The 17,981-nt window shown below is 34.8% G+C and overlaps 2 protein-coding genes across 2 annotated transcripts; one reads left to right on the top strand and one right to left on the bottom strand.

Annotated features, from left to right (window-relative positions):
• Positions 1-518: 518 nt before the first annotated feature.
• Positions 519-4,158, bottom strand: LOC130721463 (uncharacterized). The gene is made up of 7 exons (XM_057572261.1): positions 3,910-4,158; positions 3,712-3,821; positions 1,702-1,770; positions 1,530-1,588; positions 1,174-1,234; positions 1,036-1,089; positions 519-899 (listed from the first exon to the last, which is right to left on the bottom strand). The coding sequence occupies exons 1-7, from the start codon at positions 4,055-4,057 to the stop codon at positions 621-623; spliced, it is 780 nt and encodes a 259-aa protein (XP_057428244.1). The 5' UTR covers positions 4,058-4,158; the 3' UTR covers positions 519-620.
• Positions 4,159-4,607: 449 nt separating this feature from the next.
• LOC130718459 (protease Do-like 2, chloroplastic) lies at positions 4,608-13,614 on the top strand. The gene is made up of 20 exons (XM_057569054.1): positions 4,608-5,085; positions 6,047-6,097; positions 6,564-6,637; positions 6,714-6,777; positions 7,213-7,257; positions 8,005-8,112; positions 9,037-9,114; positions 9,217-9,283; positions 9,419-9,477; positions 9,997-10,096; positions 10,649-10,728; positions 10,957-11,013; positions 11,518-11,621; positions 11,963-12,050; positions 12,148-12,230; positions 12,319-12,343; positions 12,434-12,505; positions 12,637-12,687; positions 12,765-12,825; positions 12,915-13,614. The coding sequence occupies exons 1-20, from the start codon at positions 4,789-4,791 to the stop codon at positions 13,157-13,159; spliced, it is 1,809 nt and encodes a 602-aa protein (XP_057425037.1). The 5' UTR covers positions 4,608-4,788; the 3' UTR covers positions 13,160-13,614.
• The last annotated feature ends 4,367 nt before the right edge of the window (positions 13,615-17,981 follow it).

Here is a 17,981-nt window from a genome sequence, read left to right on the forward strand (position 1 = left end):
TAACCTCGCCTCTCTATGAGCTTTTTGTTTTGGGCAAAGAAACATGCCAAGAATTGGTTTCTTATTAGTTCCACTATATATTCTGCCTCAACTTTTCTTTGTTTTAGTATTTACTTTGGTATTCTTTCTTTCTCAATTTGATGATTAGAACTAATCATAGCAAGTTCTGTTTATTTTCTTCATCTTCAAGTCAAACTCTCTAATCAACTTTCTGTCACTGAATTACTTTGACTAAGAAAATTACTGTAGATTTTTATTTTTGTTGGAACTCAGGATTGCTTGGAAGCAAAGCATTAACAATGAGATGGCGTACTGTTATTTTATTTTTATAACCCTCATTCTCCTTTGATTTTGATCATTTGTTCAGAACAATCCTGTAGCAGTTCACCCTTTGGTTGCTTAGAGCTTCCACAAGTTCTTCATCTTTGTTTTACATTTCTACCCTAAACTAATTCTTCAGCCCTTTTTACTTGCATTTCATCCACGCCTTTTGATGTAAGATGATCAACCAAAAAAGATGTTTCAATTCTTCAATTATTACTAGGACTAATGACCTTGTTCTGGATGAGACAAGCACAATAAATAAACAATACTCAAAGATGACTTGAAAAAAGAGATAATCAAGCAAGAATGTCTTCAGTAATAAGTGTTTCCTCAGTAGGGATACATGTTTCTGAAGGTATCTGAAACTGCTCGTAGTTTAGTTGTCTAGAAGCTTCATACAAAGCTATGCCAACGCTTACTGAGAGATTCAAACATCTGACATAAGTTTCAACCATTGGGATCTTCAGAGTCCCACCACCAAATGGTTTAGTCTTGCAGTCTAACAAGGCTTCAGGTGGCAGGCCAGTAGTTTCAGCACCAAATAAAAGATAATCACCTTTTTTGTAGGAAAACTCCTGCAAGTAAAAAGGAACCACAATTATTGCCCCATTCATAATTTCTTTATATTGATTTGATTTGGAGAAATGCGTCAAATGGAGAAATGCATCACTTAAGGGACTATGCTATTAAAATTAACAATGAGCAACTCACAGAATGAATTTTTGTTCCCCTCTTTGTAAATGCTAGCAGCCGCTTTTCACCCTCCTGAACCAAACAATGGTGACATGTGGAGTCAGATGAAAATTGTAATGGAGATTTCTGGAATTTATCTTTCTGAATGATAATTACCTGTTGCCTGAAGTAATCACGAAAGTCTTCCCAAGAATTATGAATTTTAACAACCACATATCTGAAATATGTTAATAATGAAAAACAAAAATAAACAGTAATGAAATTATGTCAAACAGTTTGTTTTAGCGCGAATAACACAATGTTGGATCAGTTTTGAAAATTGAAACTACTAGAAGCGCTAAATTTGAAAAACAACACACTTCTTCTAGTCAAAACTATAATTAGAGGTGAGAGTCAAGCAATAGATAATTGCATACTACTCTGCATGGTAGAAAAGTTTTTCCAGAATAGCAGGAGAGATGCATATGTGAAAAAAGTTTCAACTTCAAACAAGTATATATATCCATGGATACGGCCAGTAGTCCAATCCAGCTCGTTTTAGTTTAGTATCATCCACTTTATATCCTAGTGGCTGAAAAGGTAAAAAACAAAATACAAAGGCTATTATTAGTATTTAGTAACAATCGTGAAAATATAAGACAGCATCATCAAATGTTAAGGTTGACTTAAGAGAGAAAAACTCACCCCAACTAAGTGTAGTCCAACAGCTGATGCCGCACATGTTCTAGCAATGCACCCGGTGTTTCCTGGAATCTACCATGGACAACACAAATCCAAGAGCAACCTTCAGTAATTAGAAGATTCAAATCTAAACTAAAAATATGTTTACCGAGGCCAATTTACTATGAGAGGTTGAACTTTAGTACTCTTTCGAAGTGATTGAAAATAGAATATTCGCTTGAATCAAAATTACCAAGCTAGCTTAGAAATTAGAAGTGAGGATTACCCTACCACTACCATTTATAAAGACTTATTTAGTCATATCTCTAGTCAATGTGTGACCTTAAACACACCCCTCATGCCAGAGCTGGATACTTGGACTGTGAAGATTGCAAGACTGTTCATCCTTTTTTTAAAGCAATCTTGTTACCATTTTCAAACTCATGACTATTATTTTTACCACAATATCCTCAACAAATATATTAAATTGAAAAATATGTGATTCCTCATTAGAATCTGTCAAGTTATATTTAGATCAGTATTTTCATATATATTGGTCATTCTTTTGAATAGGAGCTATTGTCAGAGGATTAAGGAACACATTCAGGAAAATGGCATAAACCAAACCTTTCTTGTAACATTGAGAGCAGATTTCACAAGTATGGTTATTAAAAAAAGGATAAATAAAATAATCTTTTAGCAGGAAACTAGTAGGATTTAATCCTACAACAGAGTTCTAACCAAAGGGGTAAGAATTTGGTATATACAACTCTAAAGCAAATCCTTCTTGTTCAGCTAAATTGAAATTAACAATTATATGAAAGCAAGGTTTTTGAACCCTGATAAATCCTTGACAACATAATCCAGTATGTCTCACACTGAATATGTGTATGCTATCAACTAACAATTCGCACTCATCCAGGACCAGTGCCTGTAGTCAGATGATAAATGTATCATTATACCACCCTTCAGGCCAATCAATCCATGATGTCCAGTTCTTTGGCTGTTCAAAAATATAGCACCTCATATGAGTTTCCTAACAACAGTTAAATATTTCACTCCGCCCATCTGTTTTAGGATGATAAGAAGAACTCATCCTTAGCTTAGTCCCTTGGAATTTAAACAAATATTTCTAGAAATAGCTAAGGAAAACAGGATATCAGTCACACACAACGGATATAGATATTCCATGTAAGCAGACCTGCAGACCACCACCTTGCACTCCTGTTGCTGTGTAGGGATGCTTAAGCTTCATAGAATGAGCATATTTGAAAAGTCATTCCACTACACATGATACTGTAGCAAAAATCCCGAATTTAATCCCTTAATATTACGATTATGCTATTACAATGCAGCTGAGGCATCAAAGTTTGCCGCATAATCCTTTTCAGCGTATGTAGTCTCTTCTCACCTTTTCCTCCTTTATTTACATCGAAAAGGAAACCATATGTTTTCAACTACATAATTCTAACAATAGTCAAGTTCCAACTCTTCACCAACTCAACTAGGTCCTCCATCAATAATCAAAATCCTCTTTTGCCAATTGATTCATACTCAGAACAAGCGCAGCAGAATACATTTTCCCACACTTTATGTATTTGTGCTGATCTGTATATGTCCCCATATGTCCGTTGTTAAAGCTTCTTCTCATCGGTTCAATAGCCTTCTCCCATCAAAAGAGATTGATTGATTCAGTACCAAGTACCAGCAACCCAACAGTTGTTCCATAGTCTAAAACAACACTTCTTGCAGTTCCAATTTCATAATTAAACCATTATTAATAAATAGAGTTTAATTTCTATGCACTGACGGTGTGAAAAAACTTTACACTGTCATCAGTGCATCATCCTTTTTCTCTAATAAATATCATCTTTGATTCTATCTTTTTATTTTTTTACATAGTTTTGAGATACTATAATGCATCATCAAAACTAAGATAAAGTTACAAGACAGCCAAAGCAATTCCAAATGGTTAAGAAACAATGAAACAAATAATTAAGAAAAATCTAAACTTAAGCTGATTCTCATTCTCACCTGAGGGGAAACCAACACAACCTGAAGAATCCTGGAATGTGATGCTTCCTTAACTGCCCCTCCAACACCCTGGGGCAAAGAACCTTCTTTGCTGGTCTCAGCTGACCCATCTGTAACATGTAAACAACAACAACAACATTGGTCTCATTGAACAACAACGATGCCCAGAAAAGTGACATTAGAGAAGGGTCTTCTTACTGAGAGAACAAAAGGAACAGAGGCGAGGTGAAAAATGGGTGATGGGTTTGAAGTGAAGTGAAGTGAATAATGGACGAAAAAGAGAAACTTTTGATCGAAAACGAAATGGGTTTCCCATGTTGAGAGATTTGAGGCCGGTGATGTCCATTGTTGACACCTCCACCACCCTCTAGGCTCTAGCCCTTTGCTTCCTCTCTGACTCTGTTGTGCTCTATCTATCTATCCTGCTCATGGTTTCAAACTCTATTGGATTAGGCCATGAATTTGAATTTGTAAATGAGTTTGATTTTAGTCTATCCGAAAAAAAAAATGATGTTTAGTAACAATTATTTTCCAATTACTAGCCATTTTTAACCCTCACTAAACTCGTTTCCAATTCCTGATTTGTGTCTATATGATAATGTTGAACTCGAGCGCGCCTCATAAATTATAATTTGTTAAAATTGGGTTATTCTACCATAAACTAGCTGCTCATAATAATCCGTGAAAAAAAAATTTATACTTATATATAGACTTATTTTCAATTTATTCCAATAATTTTTTTAAAATAACTTATAAATAAGCTTTTATGGTTGTTTATGACCCATAAGCGGTTAATTAAACTGACGAGCATGATGAAATAATTTAACCCAAATAAAATAAACTAACCAATAACCAATGACATAAAACAAAACAAAACAAAACATCATAGTTAAAATGAAAAATCTCAAACAACATAGGATGGATAGGATAGAACTGAAGCAAGAGCAAACGAAGGAGACACAGGATAAGAAAACGAAAATGGCGGTTCTGTGAACTCAACCCAGCAACACTGAACTGAAGCTTCTCAAGCTCTCTCTCTCTCTCACACTCTCTCATTGTGGTGTGAAGAAAGTAATAATGGCGGCTGCACTATCGAGCTGCTGCACTTCTTTATTCTCTGTTAGATTGCGCTACTCACACACATTCAGACCCATCACTTCCCTCCGCGCCACACTCTCTTCTAACCCCAAATCCAGCTCCAATCGACAAAAGGAAGGTGGTGTTCATGGTGTAGTAGTATCTGGGCAGAGGAAGAAGCAATCAAATTCAAAAGATGATAGAGACAAGAAGGTGGGACCCCAACCAGCTTCTTCGAAATCCCTTGGCGTTTCTAGGAAAGATAAGGACGTTGTCGTTGAATCCAAGGATAAGCAGGTATGTGTTGTAGCAACAAATCCTCATGATTGTTAGTGTTTAGGTTTATTGGATTTTGATCAATTTAGTTGACATTTTTCTGAAATGTTGGTTTTCTGAATCAACAATCCCTCCCCTGAATCTTCCCTCTATTAGAAGAGGAGCAGTGGCAAAGATTTGTAGTGACAGGACCAGCATTTATATAAAATGTTTTTGAAAAATTGGTTTAGAAGGAGATAGCAAGACTAATAATAGTAGATACAGGGCACACCAGATCAAGAGGATGAAATAGAAATGTTTGAATTTTGATGTTGAATGGAAGCTATACATTTTGGATTGATTGATATTAAATTGACTTTGACTTGTTGCTGTTTGAACCTATAGCTTCTTCTAAAAATAATGTAAGGATGAGTTTACCAATGTGTTTTGGTAATTAGATTTCTCATCACAATATTAAGGCCCTGTTTGGAAACACAGCTTAATTAAGCGCTTATGGTCATAAGCGCTTATTCATAAGCTATTTTAAAATATATATTGAAATAAATTGAAAATAAGTTATATATAAGCATAAGCTCTTTTTCATAAGCTATCCTGAATAGCTTATGAAAATAAGCTCAAAACAGCTTATGGTAGGTCATAAGCTGTTTGCATAAGCTCTCCCAAACACTGGCATAAGAGCTTTTGCTATCAGATAAGCTCAAATAAGCTCTTCCAAACGGGGCCTAATTTGATCAAGCTCTCATCGAGTTAATTTCATCAAGCTCCAATAAAAGTTTTGACTTTCGTTATTTATTAAGCATTTACTGTTTTCTCCCTCAATGATATAGTTTAAGCTCTGCCATTGAAGAGGAGGACATGCATTATGAAAGTAGCCCTTCTTTTTCTGATGATTTTTAAGAGCTACTTGAGAAGTTGAGCCAAACTGACTACTTCTCTTTGCATGCTTTTCCTAACTTCATCAAATAATTATCTTCAATTTCAGGTTGAACCAAATAATTTACAAGATTCGGCATTTCTTAATGCTGTTGTCAAGGTGAAGTTTAATTCTTTTTTGATTCCTGTTCAATAATTATTTTATTTTGTCTCGGAGGCCCTGGACAGGGTGCACCTAAGTCCAGACACAATTTTGTTATTTATTTCATGCCTATATTCTTTCTGTATTTGTGTTCTGGTTGGTTTATGTCCTAGATGGGAAGCTTTCATAGCATGTTTCTGGGTTGTCTAATGATTTCAAGTTCAATATTATTAGTTTTCCTGTGTCTGAATTGTCATAAATTATTTCATGATAATATGATTTGACACCTTAGCTTTTGTTAAACAGACTCTTCTATAATGCCTATGGTTTTACTCTGTACAGCTCCTTAAAACAGTGTCTCTTGTTTTCTACAATGAGCAATCATCGTCTTGTTAATTTTGATATAATATTGTTGCGCCATATATTTGCAATGCTCTTGTATGCATTTTCTCTCTGTTAAAATTTCTTCTGATTACATCTTTAGGTTTACTGCACCCATACTGCCCCAGATTATTCACTTCCCTGGCAAAAGCAGAGACAATACACAAGTACAGGAAGGCAAGATTTTATATACCTTAATTATAGAATAGTTAGAATCCTTCTCACTTAATCTTACGGGTGACATCTTGTGCAGTGCATTTATGATTGGAGATAGGAAACTATTAACCAATGCACACTGTGTGGAACATCATACCCAGGTAATTTCATGAACTATCCTTTCTTGAAAGTGTATTGTAGATTTTGATTTTAAATTTATTAATGAATTTGAAATAAGCTCTTAGAACTGGTTGCAAAGTGGATCTTATTTATGAAATAACCAACCAAAAGTTGATAGTTAGGTGAAATCTCTTGATAGTTCAGATTGAAGTAAATAGAAATCATAGAAGAGAATTCATAGAACTTGTCTTTGGTATATAATTGACAAAGCTAACTGGGCATTGGCTAAGTAAATTTATTCTGTTAACTTTACAAATTTGTACATCTAGGCAATAAATAGCATGGCCAACAAACTTAAAAATTTTATATTGATATTATTTTGATGTTTCTACTTCATCCATTTATTTATAAGGTCTGATCCGTAAAGCAAGTTAAGGAGATTCAATTCTTATCTTTTATTTTTTGGATGATTGCAGGTTAAAGTCAAGAGAAGAGGAGATGATTCAAAATATGTGGCTAAGGTGTGTCTCTTATGAAGGAGTTATCCTTGTTTTATATGGTCCAATTTTGGGTGTAAATAACACTTTGCTTTAACACATCCGGCTAAGTAGGATTATCTCATAAATGGAGTTTAGTTTGTAAGTTTTAAAATACAGAAAAAAGTTTGTATCTATAGGGTAAGGGTATAGTTGTAAGTTACACCGTGTTTAAATATTTCAATGAATCAATTGTACAACAGTACATGTTACCCCTGCATGGGTAAAAGTAGATTATTAACGGTAGAAACTCAGGAAAGCTGAAACCATGGGTGTCACTCAATTGCAAATTAGAAGGATGGGGGCGATTTTTTTAAAGAGTTTATGAATTTCAATTATTGTATTTCAGGTAACCTGCAGGGACACTTTTTAATAATTTAAGAACAGTATGATATATAAAATGGTTTTGATGATTCAATGAAATTAGTTTCTAATGGGCCTAATTTGTTGATTCATTTGTCTCATCGTACTTATTTTATGATAATAGAGAAAAATAGAAGTATTAGTAAATAAAACCATGTTTTATATATATGGCATTTTGTATATATATCTGAGCATCATAGATAAGTAATCATCAAACACCTTATCATAACAAAATATTATAAGTGTATTAAGTATGAAATAATTTTTTTACTAAAATGATAATATTCATCTGACAAGGGAAGACTCTTAGACATTGATATGTAGCAAATGTTCAAATATTTACTTTTTTCTCAGTGATCAAATGTATAGGTTTTAGCTAGAGGTATCAATTGTGATATAGCTTTGCTTTCGGTAGAAAATGACGAGTTTTGGAGAGATGTGGAGCCTCTCAGATTTGGAAGTTTGCCGCACCTTCAGGTTTGAAGTTGTCATTGTTTTGTTGCTTCTTCATTGTGCTTGCTTTCTACTTTGTTGCTTCTTCATTGTAATCTTCCATAAATAAAGGAGTAACTTGTTTGTTATTGAAGTGAAAGATTTGAACAGCTGATGTATGAATAGTCTTTGATGGTGTTGAATGGATTTATAGAACTAGGTTGAAATGATATTTCTTGTCTAGTGTCAGGTGCTATGATACTTAGATGTGATAAAAGGGTAGGGTTTAATCTTTCGAGAAAAGGGAAGAAGAATACTGAAAAACTCTATTATTCATTCATAACTAATGATATATGACAAGGGAACATAAAGCAAGGAGTAACTTATTTGTAGATGGATTGGCTATGTGAAGAAGAAAGATACACTATATGACCACAAAGCTGAAAATCAGAGACAAAGTAAGGGACATTTACAAAGGAAATGGAATCCCCCCCCCCCCCTAGAAAAATAAGCCAGAACAGATCATGAATTGATATTATATCTTTTTATATTCTAACAAGGTGAAAAAGTAATATCTAATACATGAATTTAGATAATTGTGCTGATTCATCAGTATTTGTTATGAAATGTTTAGATGACAACATAAACTCTAATATGCCGTTACACAAGAATTTTAACTAGAGCATGGAAGAGTATATTTCCTTCCTTTCTCCTTTTTCCCGCCCCCTCCACCACTTCTGATTACAAAATAGTAGCTGATTTAATTTAATTGTGTTCTACAACAACAGAACAACTACAAAGATTGTGAAATTTTAATAAATTTATGGAAAATGCAAGAAATAGTAATTAATTGAACAATTTTTGAAAGTATATCTGATTTATCCAGAATGAATTCTCTTATGATATAGTAATTCTGTTTGCATGGTTTAGACTAAAATTTATTTAATTTTTTTTTTTTCTGACTTGAAGGAATCTGTAACTGTTGTTGGATATCCTCTTGGAGGAGACACAATTTCAGTCACAAAGGGAGTTGTATCTCGTATAGAGGTTTGTTATATGGAATGTGAAATTAACTATTTCATCTGTTGCGAATTAAATAATTTTTTCTAGAAATCTAGTTCCCACTTGTTGAATTAAAATTGTAATCAGGTTACATCATATGCCCATGGATCGTCTGATTTGTTGGGCATTCAAATTGATGCAGCAATAAATCCCGGTCAGTATGCCTTTAGTTGTTTAAATTTAGTTTTACCTCCTGGAAAAAAATTCTCTGGTCCACTTCTTCCTTCTTCATGTAATTAACATGTATTGATGTGATAGTTAGACTCTACTCACACTTGTGAAATTTTAGGTAATAGTGGAGGTCCAGCGTTCAATGACCAGGGAGAGTGCATTGGAGTGGCATTTCAGGTAGATTTTTTGGCCTACTGTTATTTGATGTGTTAATGCTTGCTTGGATTATATACTTTTCTATTAAAGGTCCATTTTCAGAAATTATTACACTCTAATACTTGCGATCTTAGACATATTAAAATAATTCAGTTAAAAAATCCTGTTGGATAGAATGCACACTTCAGTTCTAGTAGTTAAGAAATTATATACATCATATTTTGTTAGATATTAAATCATTCATGAGCCTTCACTAATTCTTGACATGGTATCCGTGTCACCCCTATTTTTCTAAATAAAAAGTTGACTTTTAGCATGAAGTAGGCGACATGTGCATTGTATACAGTTCAATTCAAGTCATAAGGCTCTTGCGTGTGTTAACTGTCAAATGTAAATCCATTTATATGATTTCACATAACAATGTAAGCTTTTGGGGGAGGTTCTTGACAGATCCTAATACGTATCTTGTGCTAACTGATCCGGAATTTCATTATGTTGTTTTTTGTTCTGGGTAATTTTCTTATGGGACAATTCCTCTAGGTCTACAGATCTGAAGAGGCTGAGAATATTGGATATGTGATTCCAACAACAGTTGTATCTCATTTTCTGACTGACTATGAAAAGAATGGCAAGTATACTGGTAAGAATTTCTTCTAAAATATGGTTGTATTTGATATTTGATGTGTCACACTATGTTTACTGGAGGCACAATAGTATACTGTTTGGAGAGATTTAGTTTTTTTGTCTAAATATCATTTTCTATGACTACAAGTCTCAAAAAATGTGTTCCTGGTGAGAAGTTATAAACTACGCAAAATTAGACATTTATAATATAAGATGAAGTTCACAATCTTGTGCACATAGCTTTTTAGTTTTTACATGCCAATGTCCTAACCACCTAAAATATTTTTTGGGGGTGTCGTTCTGTTTTATGTGCATGGATCTCTTCGCATCTTTGCACTAAATAAAAACAATAACAACATCAATTCCCAATTTGGAGTCCAAGTATGTATTCGTGTGGTATCCTATGCTGCCTGGAATTTCCAGCTTATATCTTGACAAAAACTGAAAAAAGTGTATCACTATTGTATTTCAGTTAGCATATCATGTATTATGTTCATTAGGAATCAAACCTGGTTAAGCTTAATATGCAATCTATGCTGGTGGTCTGAAACTTTGTTTTCACTCCTAGGTTTCCCTTGCCTTGGTGTACTTATACAGAAGCTGGAGAATCCTGCACTACGTGCAAGTTTGAAAGTACATTCGAATGAGGTATGTCTTTGGCTAAAATCTAACTGGTTGAAACGGGTTCTTATAATACAATAAATTTAGTTGTGTCATCATGCATGGAAATAATTTTTTTGAATACTGGTGATTGCAGATGCCAAATGACCACTATCTTTCTCTCTTTTCCTCCACCCTTACATAAACCCTATAACTTCAACAATAACTCATTTCTAGCATTAATTTTGATATTTCTCATTTTCTATCTTTGTGCAGGGTGTGTTGGTACGTAGAGTTGAACCAACTTCTGATGCCAATAATGTATTAAAGGAGGTATTGTGAATGATTTTTGCTTGCAAGATATTGTTCCTTCAATTGCACCGTTGGAAAACCAAACATAACCTTGAATCCTTTCTATGCTTTTTTAGATAATAAGCCTTAAATCCTTGTAGATGTTTGAATACCTAGTGCATTTGAGTTTTTTACTAGTCGAGTCATAAATGGGGGAAGTGAACTATCATGAAATGCTCTTTGTTTATTCGAATTAAATGGTTGAGCTAGATTTGGAGTCTAATTATGATTGACTTTGTTTGAAATTTGAAATTGAAATTTCTTATCCATGAGTTGTATGAACTGTTGATAACTGTGTGCATGTCTTCACTTTCCTTGTTTAAAAATCATTCATGTCTTGTTATAGGTAATTAATTTGGAGATTTTTTCCATAAACCTTAGAAAGAAAAGAGTAGAAGACGTACCTGTCGAACTTACATATGAATTCTACCTTTTCTAACTCCCTGAACCAGACCTTAACATTTTATATAAAACTTGCCATTACAGGGTGATGTTATTGTCAGCTTTGATGATGTACGTGTAGGTGCTGAAGGAACAGTCCCATTCCGATCAAACGAGCGAATCGCCTTCCACTTCCTCATTAGTCAAAAGTAAGGGTTTCATTCTCTTTTAACTAAAGAAATTACATCTGCGTTCTATTTGTAGTTTATCACTTAATATCAGTATTATCATGCTCAACTTTGCTAACAAAGTACAAATGACGGTTATATTTGTGATATTTCAACTTTGTATATTAACACCTTATTTACTTTGCTTACCATTCCTAAGCTTTTACAATATGTTAGTGATATAATTGCTGCATTGAAATTTTTGGATTCTTACGATGTCTTATTTGACAATATCATGAAGCAAGTTTCAGATCAGTTGGCAATTGCTTTTATAAGAAATTGGTATGCTTACAATGTAATTCTAGAGTAACGGTGTTATACAGATTTGCAGGTGATGTTGCAGAGCTTGGTATCATCAGAGCTGGGACATTAATGAAAGCTAAAACTGTTTTAAATCCACGAGTTCATTTGGTATGTGAGATGTTAAAAATATTTGGTGTCAATCAATTTCATGATTTTGTTGTTCTGATGCTCTATGTTTTGTAATGTTTTTCTTTTCTTCTTCAAGGTTCCCTATCATATTGAAGGTCAGCCTTCCTACCTAATTATTGCCGGTTTAGTGTTCACACCCCTCTCAGAGCCATTGATTGAGTATGTTGTATTTAATCTTCATATCTGGTCATATACACTCCTGTTTGTGGATTCGTACTTATTTCATTAATTATGAAACTTTTTGCAGGGAGGAAAGTGAAGACCATATGGGGGTAAGTTCTGAATTTGTATGGGTTAACCTTAAAGCACTAAGTTACAAAACAATTTGTGATTGAGTTTTCTTTTTCCTTTCGCTTGGTCAGCTAAAATTATTGGCAAAGGCACGTTATTCGTTGGCAAGGTTTAAAGGGGAACAAATTGTAATTCTTTCACAGGTTGGTTGCTGAATTTCTTGAAACATCTGTGCGCATGATGTTTGATTATACTTGAGATTTTGCATCACATGTAGCATTTACTCTTTTGCTGAGTGGTATAATTTTGTTTCACTTCTCTTTCTGATTGACAGGTCTTGGCAAATGAACTCAACATAGGTTATGAAGATATGAGCAATCAGCAGGCAAGTTATTTCCATTTGTGAGACTGATCCCACAGGCCTACTACATGTATGTTTCTCTGAAAGGATATCGTTTGCAGGTTGTAAAATTCAACGGAACTCGAATAAAAAACATTCATCACCTTGCACACCTCATTGATTGTAAGTTGTTGCATTATCTATTTATTGTGCTTTCATTTTCTTTTTCCCAACATATCTCAGGATTGTTCCATTGCTTTGCTCTCACTCAGCGTGCAAGGGAAGGTATCTATGTTTTGAATTTGAAGATAGCTATGTTGCTGTTTTGGAGAGGGAAGCTGTTGCTGCTGCTTCATCCTCCATACTAACAGATTATGGTATCCCCTCAGAAAGATCTTCTGATCTCTTGAAACCATATGTGGATTCACTAGAATCTGGCCAACCATCGGACCAGGAATTTGGTGATACCCCGGTTTCAAATTATGAAATCGGCTCTGAAGGATTGCTCTGGGCATAAAGTCACAATTTTGAACCATATGGTCACAATTTTGGGAGGGAAAAAGTGTCAACAACAGTGTCAGGTGATCTAGATTGGAACAATGAATGGTTTATGGCACCCAGGGGGCATGCTAGAGGCATGTTTTCTTCCTCACTCCCTCCTTGTGTTATTCTCCTTGTGTTATTAAATTGTTTTAGAGAAGAGATAGGACTATAGGAAATAGATCTGATCATTTTTTAGATGTAATTTTTATTCTTCATTGTCGGCCCTTGATATGATAAACCTGAAAGATCTCTTCTTCAGGTTTGATCTCTCAAATTTAATGTGCATTCTGTATATTTTGGGAATAATGCACATAGGAGTTAGTGAGGCTTAATAAGTCTTGGATGCAATTATGCAGAAGTTTATCGCACATTTCATGGAACTATTAATGCCGAGTTTCAATGGACCTCACATCATTCATTTCATGGAGATATTAAATTTGTTGACAAGGAAAACACTACAACATCCAATACCTTCAGCTATGAAAAGGGATGAATGGAACCATTCAAATTTAAATATTTGCATTATTAAGATGGAATTTTTTTTCTCATAAGCAATGGAATGAAAAAATTGAATGAATTCTTGTCCATCTCTTCCTATTTGAGGAAAAGGAAGCTATCTAAATAATTGAATTTTTTATTTTATTTTGTGTATATCTGTTATACTCTTAGTTATATCCTCTTACAACATTTTTGTTGGCATTTTTTTTGTTGGCATTGCCACATTCCACCACCACCCTTGTTGTTCAAGAACTTTCATCGATACTGTGATCCAAAGCTTCTCTGAATTTGTACTAATATCGTCTCAGACGTCTCTACTGCTATTTGAAATTTTAAACTCCGGACAAAAGCAATTTTAGGCACAAACAATTGTGACTATCTCTACCATTATCCGCCTAATGTATGTAAATATGATGTACAGAATTTCACTAAGCATGAGAAAAACTAAGTACATCTTCCAAGCAATATTATCCTCATCAAAGGGCACATCATCTAAACGAAAATCTCAATTAAAGACCGGAGCATAACGTTCAAAACTCTGTTCACACGATTATATAAAATAAAAAATTGTGTTTAAGAGGCTTATTCATGTTAAAATAAACTAAAATATCATAAAATTAAAAATTGAGGTGTTTAGCCAATAATATATTTGCAGAAAACAAACAACTGCTCTAATTTTGTGTCAAATAACTATATGAATTTTTATTTGATCTCAATCAGTCATTAAACTCCAACTAATACATATAACTAACTAACTAAGAGAGGATCGGAAGAATGAGGTTCACCCCAAATAACTCAAGAATGCAGATAAATATATATACACACAATCATTAATCCCCTGTCTGTGCTTCAATCATGAACCTCATTGACCCAAAAAAAATCATGAACCTCAGTTTCTGCAATAAAAGTCTTCTCTGAGAAACACATTCATTAAGGCTTTGAGTTCATCATCATAAAGCCATTGATTTTCAGCCATCATTTATGGCTCCCTTTTGGTCATTCTCTGCAGTACTCTTGGCCTTAATGGCATTCACTTGTTCCTTAGCCTTGGCCTTCTCAACAAAAAAACATGCATGTTTCCACCCTCTTAGCAGTTCCAACTACTTTACCAGGTTCCTCTCTTTTGTCTCCTACACTTTCACCAGATATTGAGCCACTGTTTCCAACACCAGGAAAATATGCTTACTCTTCATCAGAGTCTTCACTACCAACAATTCCTTCAAGTCCAAGCCCTCCCAACCCACATATCATTGGTCATCAAGGGCATGATTTCGCTTTTCCACCATCAGAGTCTAACCCAGGGTGCATCTCTTCCACTGTACTCAATTTTACAATTGGTCATGCTGGTAATTTGTATAATGCAGCTTTATGGCGTGTGACTACATGTTGGTCTTGGTGTTACTTTCTGCAAAAGCATGTTTTCTTTTTCCAGCATTATCTGTTTAGTATATATCATGTCATGTGCACAGCAATGCATGTTGACGGGTGTTTATACCATGTTTCGATCAGCTTTTATTTATTTCCGCAAAATCAATTATGACAAGCTGAAGCTAGTTACAGAAGGTTCTTTCCAGAATGATTCTAACTTAAAATTAATTGTAGAAGAAATTCCAAAAGTAGAATGTTTCAATAGGACCAGTGAACATTTAAAGTGTCCATCTGAAATTCTGGGTGATTTGGGTGTTGAAATAACAGTTGAGGATAAATTTTTGTCATCTTACATCAGTTCTAGGAAATCTGGGGTGTTTAAACTTTACTCTTTAACATTTTCCTAAAGGGGTTGTCTAAATGACCCTAGATAAAAAATGGGTTAAATAACCCAAGTCTAGGTGTTCCAATGATATTATTACATGTGTTTTTTTAAAAATCAACTCATATTACATGTGTCATCATAAAAACCAACTCAATTCATTTTTTATTTTTTTCATCAAATTCATTTTATTAAATAATTTATTTATACTTTGAACCTATGAATTAGAATGAATTACTCAATGAACCTCTTTTCTAAATAAAAACCAAGAAGCCTAATCCCCAATTTTAAGTGTTTAGTCTCAATTCATGAACATCATCGTATGCCATGGATTTCATTCATCTCCATCGTATGGTTTTGTTAAATTCTTGAGGTTAGATATCTAATTGTTGAAGAAATTATAATTTTTTCACCTTGAACATGTCAGGTTATGGTTTTGTTAAATTTACTTGTGCATGTCATTATCTCGGTGATAAAAGGCTGTTGGGTCCTTAATTCTGTTTCTGGAAGTCCTCTGAACTTGATTAAACCATTTAATGAGCTCCTATGTCATAGAAGTCAACTCCAACCTCAGAAGAGAAGATTGTGAAGCATCATCCATTGATGAAGCAATTGCATGAGAAATGATGGCAGTGCGCAAACTATTGAAATAGGTGAACGATTCTCCCAATCAACAAATAAAAAGTCTTAGCCAAAGTTAACATATTTTGTTCCTGAAACAGCAAAAGCAAACACCTCATATCTGTATTTTATCATATAATGCAGGAAGCCCAGATGCAAGTGAATGTCATAAAGATGAAATTGGAATAGTTCAACCTCCAAAGGTAATATTGTGTTTGGTTAGCGTAAATAAGCGCATCAGGGGTGTAATCAAAACAACCTATAAAATAAAACAAATTAGACTATTAAAGAAAACATGTGATTAGAAGGGATAAAAATTGAAGACTGTGCAATAGGCATTCTACCTAAACTATTTATCTATCTTCTGAAGCAGTGAGAACTTTCATACCATGTAAAGATTCTAATTCCTATTAGGATTTTGCTTTGTTTCTGTTTCTATTTCTTTTTCTTGAGAATAAAGATTTAGATTCATAGCTCTGATTTTTCCACAGAAGCTAGAGACAGACACAGAGAGGTTGGATAGAGATATGAGATTGTGGTCATCTGGCAAGGAAACTAACATCCGGCTACTGCTTTCAACACTGCATCATGTAAGGTCTTCTTTGCTGTTGTTGATTTCTTAATCCTTGCAGTTTATGAATTTTTTCTGTAATTTCATACCATTTGATGTATATAACAAGAGATTTGACCTGGTTGTATGTTTTCATTACCAGATTCTTTGGCATGAGAGTGGCTGGAATGCTATTCCTCTTATGAGTCTCATAGAAATCTCACAGGTGAAGAATGCTTTTCAGAAAGCAAGGTTATGCCTGCATCCAGACAAACTGCAGCAAAAGAACTATAATTTTTAAAATAGTCTAATAACTATAACTATACACCAACACTATAATTTTTGTATCTGTGATGATCAAGGTTTGTCAAGAGTCTTATAAAATAAATACCTTATTTGGGCAAAAGAAAGTTGCGATTTATCCACTACAAAAATTAACCAAAAAAACAAGAACAATGTGTAAGATATCAACACTAGAAGGTTAAAATTCGAAGTTACAACCAGCATCAACCGACCATTGGCGCCAAATGAACGTTAAAAGGTCGACGCGAACTTGTAGAGTCAGCCAGAAGGTCGACGCTACTTTTTAGAGTCGATTTGGCTGACTCTGAGCCGACGCGACTCTCCGAAGACATTATTTGACACTAATGAGTTTATATTCAAGGTTTGTATTCCCTAATAATGCTTGAAGTGACAACAGGAGGTGGAAGTGACGACAGTGGTGGAGGTTGTGGCAGACACGACGGGAGGGCGGAGGATTGGTGGCGAGGCGACATTGAAAGTGTCAACAGTGGTGGAGGCCGATGCAGAGGCAATGAGTAGGTGGGGCGGCACCGATGGATGGTGACGACCGAACGAGAGATGGAAGTGAGGGTATGATCGATATGGTGGATTCAGGGGAGGAGCAAACGTTATGGTGGATAGGGGCTACTCTAGAGGTAGGGGCATATGTAGTATTGAAGGAGGGGGCAGATATATGATGGCAGAGGGGAGAGAGGGATATGTGGCAACATACATGATGGCGGAGGTGGGAGAAGTAAAGGAGGTCAGGGTTTGTGAGTGTGTCGGGAGAGATGTGGGAGCGAGGGAAGACTTGGGTGGTATCGACGAGTGGCAGGTCACGACACAGAGTCAATGGTGGAAAAATGGGGCGGCGACGACTTGAAGGGGGACAAAGGAGGATAGGTAGAGGTTAGGGCTTATGAAGAGGACTTTTGAGAGGGGAGGGATATACTTATGAATCCCAGGCGAAGAAATCAATAACATTTAGCGTAGGTTAGGCTGTTGCTAACTTTCTTGCCCACGAAACGTTTCGTATTCATGCAATTTGTCGACGCAAAGGCATGGCCAGCGAATGTTGTGGGTTGACGCTATGTT

The sequence above is a fragment of the Lotus japonicus genome, chromosome 5 (assembly GCF_012489685.1).
Source record: "Lotus japonicus ecotype B-129 chromosome 5, LjGifu_v1.2".
Classification (NCBI taxonomy): Eukaryota; Viridiplantae; Streptophyta; class Magnoliopsida; order Fabales; family Fabaceae; genus Lotus; species Lotus japonicus.

Coding starts and splice junctions, on each gene's coding strand:
- LOC130721463 (XM_057572261.1), bottom strand. CDS start 4,057: ATGGACATCACCGGCCTCAAATCTCTCAACATGGGAAACCCATTTCGT. Junction 3,822..3,909: donor CTGTTCCTTTTGTTCTCTCA/GTAAGAAGACCC, acceptor TACATGTTACAG/ATGGGTCAGCTGAGACCAGC. Junction 1,090..1,173: donor GTGATTACTTCAGGCAACAG/GTAATTATCATT, acceptor TGTTTGGTTCAG/GAGGGTGAAAAGCGGCTGCT.
- LOC130718459 (XM_057569054.1), top strand. CDS start 4,789: ATGGCGGCTGCACTATCGAGCTGCTGCACTTCTTTATTCTCTGTTAGA. Junction 9,284..9,418: donor TGATGCAGCAATAAATCCCG/GTCAGTATGCCT, acceptor GTGAAATTTTAG/GTAATAGTGGAGGTCCAGCG. Junction 12,826..12,914: donor CCTTGCACACCTCATTGATT/GTAAGTTGTTGC, acceptor GCTCTCACTCAG/CGTGCAAGGGAAGGTATCTA.